The sequence below is a fragment of the Hermetia illucens genome, chromosome 3 (genome assembly GCF_905115235.1).
Source record: "Hermetia illucens chromosome 3, iHerIll2.2.curated.20191125, whole genome shotgun sequence".
NCBI lineage: Eukaryota > Metazoa > Arthropoda > Insecta > Diptera > Stratiomyidae > Hermetia > Hermetia illucens.
In genome coordinates, this window is record NC_051851.1 from 91,934,308 (window position 1) to 91,939,366 (window position 5,059).

A 5,059-nucleotide genomic window follows, 5' to 3' on the forward strand; every position below is an offset into this window, starting at 1 on the left:
TGCGAATATTTCAAAATACTTTGATACCTATAAGTTGATTCTGAGGAGCAAAAAATATTTAGACAAGTGGCGAAAGACTATTAAGTACAGCTTATAATCGGTAGAGTAACTGCAGAGCAGGTTATATCCACATATTTCGTATTTGGTAGAAATATCTGGATATCCTATATTAATTATAAAGCGGCATTTAACTTCATGCGACATTCGTACAAAATCAACCCGAATGTAATTCTTCTTCTGAGGACAGTAATGAAAAATTGGGGCACGAAACTATCGGATCGGTATCTCACAAACATTAATAATAATCGTTGGCACAACAATCCATATTCGATCAGGGCCTTGAAGTGTGTTAGAGCACTTAATTCAAGACCACAACGATACACTACAGGATAGCCTGTATGAGGCAATGTGGTCAGCATCGCCTATGCCGCTGCCAAATTTTGTATTTCTGAGATGAACTTAGGAGGGGGGGTAAAATACTATTATTAATTTTATTTGTGCAGATATCAGAACGCGATGTATTTTGAGGCCTAAATTTCATATAGATGGATCACGGTGATTTTTTCAGATTTTTCAGTTGAATCAGTTCTGAGAACGAGACCTGTTTCACTTTTTGGGGGAAAGTACTATCCGAACCCTTTCACTTGATACCCCACATCACCATATTCTGTGTGGGGAGCCCCCTTCAAACTTAACAACAAATAGTGCCACTCGCTGCATGTAAAGGGGCACACAAACCACATATTCTCACCAAATTCCATGATAGCTTCCGAGTAAATCGGGTGTCACAAACTGATAAACCTGAATGACAGACTGATAAGTCGACAGACATTGAATCGATTTTAATAAGGTTTTGTTTCACACAAAACTTTATTAAGTAACTATTCACTTATTCTTCCATTCCTGAATAAAAGAAAATACAAACTTCGAAATTCATCCTCGAGGAAGAAAATTCATCCTCGAGGAAGAAAATTCATCCTTGAGGATAAATTCCCCACGTATTTTTCTTTTCTTTTATAAAATAACCGTTTTTCGGGACCTTCCTGCCCAATATTGTTTCGATTGTTTCTTCAACATCATCCGAATCACACTCGGAACTTAACAAAGATTCTAAATACGCAGCAATCATTTCATAAATTATCCACACACAGGCATACTGTATTGTACACAGTCGTTAGAGGATCAAGGAGTAGCCGTAGAAGTTGAAAATGTTAAATTTAGACTCGTCATCGAATATGATTTGATCCCAAAAGCCGATGTTCTTTTGCAAACAAAAGATGACTTTGCTGATTCATCTTACCTATAAAATATTTTTACATTGCTATCAGAGTCAAATGGAATGGTTTTTGAGCTACCAAATTAGTCCTACTCATCCTGAACGCCACTGGCTTGAAAGCCAATCCTTAAGGCATTCCCTTTATTTTTCGGACAATGTACCGCGCATACGTTGTGTTAAAAATTTTGTTTGGAGTTTCTATGCCGTTATTTTGAACTCTATTCTAATGTATGAAGCGTGATATTATACCCTGAACTGAAAAACCAGTTAGACACACTATTTTTGCTATCCGATGGGCGTGACCCTTCTTATTATAGAACCAACTCACACCCTTCAATAGTAGTACGTCAAAGGCACTACTGAACAACCCGACTGAAAGAATGACACTAAAAAACGTTCTGAATGACTGTGATAAAAAAATACGAAGTATAGAAAAATAAGGTACCGCTTTGCTACATATCCACTAAGATCATAACTGTTACCGAAAATGAATAGTTGGAATAAGCTGTGAGGCAAATTTATTTACTACAATTCTTTTTATCCTTTTAGCTAGTCCAGAAAGAAATATATTCCTGTTTTCGCTTCTTACAAATGATGTCTATACACTTATATCGGCGAGCCTACATTTAAAATATGTTGATATTTTATTTTGTTCAGAAGTTATGATTACATAATTCTTGTAACATGTGCTGGTTGAAGTTAGTTGCTGCATATATACTCGAAATGCACGGTAGGTCAATTTTACAACTTTTGACATCCATTCATAAAAGTTCTGATTCGCACACCTTCCTCACACGTTCTAGTGATACATTCTATAATGACTGATTCACAGGAAATGCCAGATAAAAATTCAACATTAGAGCGGTTCGCAAATCATTACTCTACGAAGACCATTTATCAATGAAGTTAAAAATAAACTACTTAATTCCAGAAGTTCAGGCGTGCATATTTAGATCCCCAGCTGTAAATATCAATTTCCATTGAATGCCATTCACATACGCATATGTACACCTCTGTTTGTTTACATCACGACTTTACCAAGCAAAAACCATTCAACCCAAGGCCGTACAGCTTACATTACTTCCAGAGCATTCCAGACTTTTCTAACCTGCTGACGAATCCCGGAACCCATTCCAACTGAACTGTTTCTATTCTATTAATACACTGTTAATTTGCCATTCGAAATTTCCCGACGCTTCCACCATTTTCTTACAGAATGTTCCCGACCCGTTCACAGAAGTATAAATACTAGCAGCGGATTAACATGAGTTCAGTTTCATACTGTTAAACACCCGAAACAAATCGAGAGATTTTGAAGGCGAGTGGATTGTTTCCACAAGAAGTGAAAGAAGAAAATTAAAGTATCTACAATCTATACAAGTTAGAATATTCGCGGTATTGGAGTATTTGGTGAGAAAGTGAAAAGAGTGAAATCAGAGAAAAATGCCTGCAGTTGGAATTGACTTGGGAACGACGTATTCGTGCGTTGGCGTGTTCCAGCACGGGAAGGTGGAGATCATTGCAAACGACCAAGGGAACAGGACAACTCCCAGCTATGTGGCGTTCACGGACTCGGAACGGTTGATCGGAGATGCGGCCAAGAACCAGGTTGCGATGAATCCAAAGAACACAGTGTTTGATGCGAAACGGTTGATTGGGCGCAAGTACGATGACCCGAAAATCCAGGCGGATCTGAAGCATTGGCCATTCACGGTGAAAAGCGACAGTGGCAAACCAAAGATCTGCGTAGAGTTCAAAGGGGAGCAGAAACGATTCGCGCCTGAAGAAATCAGTTCAATGGTGCTGACGAAGATGAAGGAAACAGCGGAAGCGTACCTGGGTGAATCGGTGACGGACGCAGTAATTACAGTTCCAGCTTATTTCAACGACTCACAGCGTCAAGCCACAAAAGACGCTGGAGCAATCGCTGGTCTGAATGTTCTGAGGATAATTAACGAACCAACGGCTGCGGCCCTCGCCTACGGGCTGGACAAGAATCTCTCTGGTGAACGAAACGTACTAATTTTCGACTTGGGTGGCGGAACATTCGACGTTTCCATCCTAACAATAGACGAGGGTTCACTGTTCGAGGTGCGGGCCACCGCAGGTGACACACATTTGGGAGGCGAGGACTTCGACAATCGTCTGGTGTCCCATCTGTCGGACGAATTCAAGCGCAAGTACAAGAAGGACCTTACATCAAATCCTCGAGCCCTTCGTCGGTTAAGAACGGCAGCTGAAAGGGCTAAACGCACACTATCATCGAGTACGGAAGCCTCAATTGAAATCGACGCCCTGTACGAAGGAATCGATTTCTACACGAAAATATCCAGGGCTCGATTCGAGGAACTTTGTGCAGATTTGTTCCGCTCCACACTACTCCCCGTGGAGAAGGCCCTGAACGATGCTAAAATGGACAAGTCACAGATTCACGATATCGTGATGGTTGGAGGATCGACTCGTATCCCAAAGGTGCAAAACATGCTACAGAACTTCTTCAACGGCAAGAGTTTGAACTTGTCCATCAACCCAGATGAGGCTGTTGCCTACGGTGCAGCGGTGCAAGCTGCGATCCTTAGTGGCGACAAGAGTTCAAAGATCCAAGACGTTTTGCTTGTGGATGTGGCTCCTCTGTCACTTGGTATCGAAACAGCTGGAGGTGTGATGACGAAGATAGTTGAACGCAACTCGAGGATCCCGTGCAAACAGACACAGACATTCTCGACATATTCGGACAACCAACCCGCAGTGACGATCCAAGTATTCGAAGGAGAACGTGCTATGACGAGAGATAACAACCTGTTGGGCACATTCGATCTGTCGGGTATTCCTCCAGCACCTCGAGGGGTACCGAAAATCGAGGTAACATTCGATCTAGATGCAAACGGTATCTTGAACGTCTCAGCTAAAGACACGAGTACTGGGAATGCGAAGAACATCACCATCAAGAACGATAAGGGCAGGTTGTCTCAGGCTGAAATCGACAGAATGTTGGCAGAGGCGGAAAGGTACGCGGAAGAAGATGAGAAGCAGAGGCAACGAGTTGCATCAAGAAATCAATTGGAGGCCTACGTGTTTGGCGTGAAACAAGCAGTTGAGGGAGCCGGAGACAAACTGTCGCAGTCTGATAAGGAAACCGCCCTCAGGGTCTGTGATGAAACAATCAAATGGTTGGATAGTAACAGCTTGGCGGACAAGGAAGAGTATGAGCACAGACTGAAGGAGGTGACAAGTCAATGCAGTCCAATCATGACAAAGATCCACACTGGTGGTGCCCAACAAGGTAGCAGCTGTGGTCAACAAGCGGGCGGTTTCGGAGGTGCTCGGTCAGGGCCCACTGTTGAGGAAGTCGACTAAGTATGCTTCAAAGACTATTGGTTCTAAAGAAGTTGAGAATAGCAAAACAACAAACTACTGAGGTACGAGTATATTAGGATGTGTGAATGTCTAGGTTCTATTCAAATTGTCATAGTATTGTAATTTATTAACTAGTTCCTGTATATATATGGATTTTATTTTCCTAAGTTTTGTACAAATAAAAGAAAAAAATAATCCGAATAAAACATACAATTTTTTTTATATCGTTAATACATAGACATATATGTTAGATTAGATTGCGGGGAGGATAGAGATCTGACTTATGGCTCAATGTAATTACTTTTCTGCTTCTAGTCATGGCCTTCCGAAGCCCAGCTGCTAATTTTCTGAATTCACCGCGCTCTCCAATTCTAAAAAGATGGTAGTATTACCCTACCTGTCTCAATTACACCTGGTTATCCCTTA

At 41.5% G+C, this 5,059-nt stretch overlaps 1 protein-coding gene across 1 annotated transcript; it reads left to right on the forward strand.

Annotated features, from left to right (window-relative positions):
• Window positions 1-2,554: 2,554 nt before the first annotated feature.
• Window positions 2,555-4,802, forward strand: LOC119651365 (major heat shock 70 kDa protein Ab-like). Its single transcript, XM_038054939.1, has one exon. The coding sequence runs from the start codon at window positions 2,720-2,722 to the stop codon at window positions 4,631-4,633; it is 1,914 nt and encodes a 637-aa protein (XP_037910867.1). The 5' UTR covers window positions 2,555-2,719; the 3' UTR covers window positions 4,634-4,802.
• The last annotated feature ends 257 nt before the right edge of the window (window positions 4,803-5,059 follow it).

Excerpts from the sequence above, each read along its gene's own strand:
- LOC119651365 (XM_038054939.1), top strand. The coding sequence starts at position 2,720 with ATGCCTGCAGTTGGAATTGACTTGGGAACGACGTATTCGTGCGTTGGC.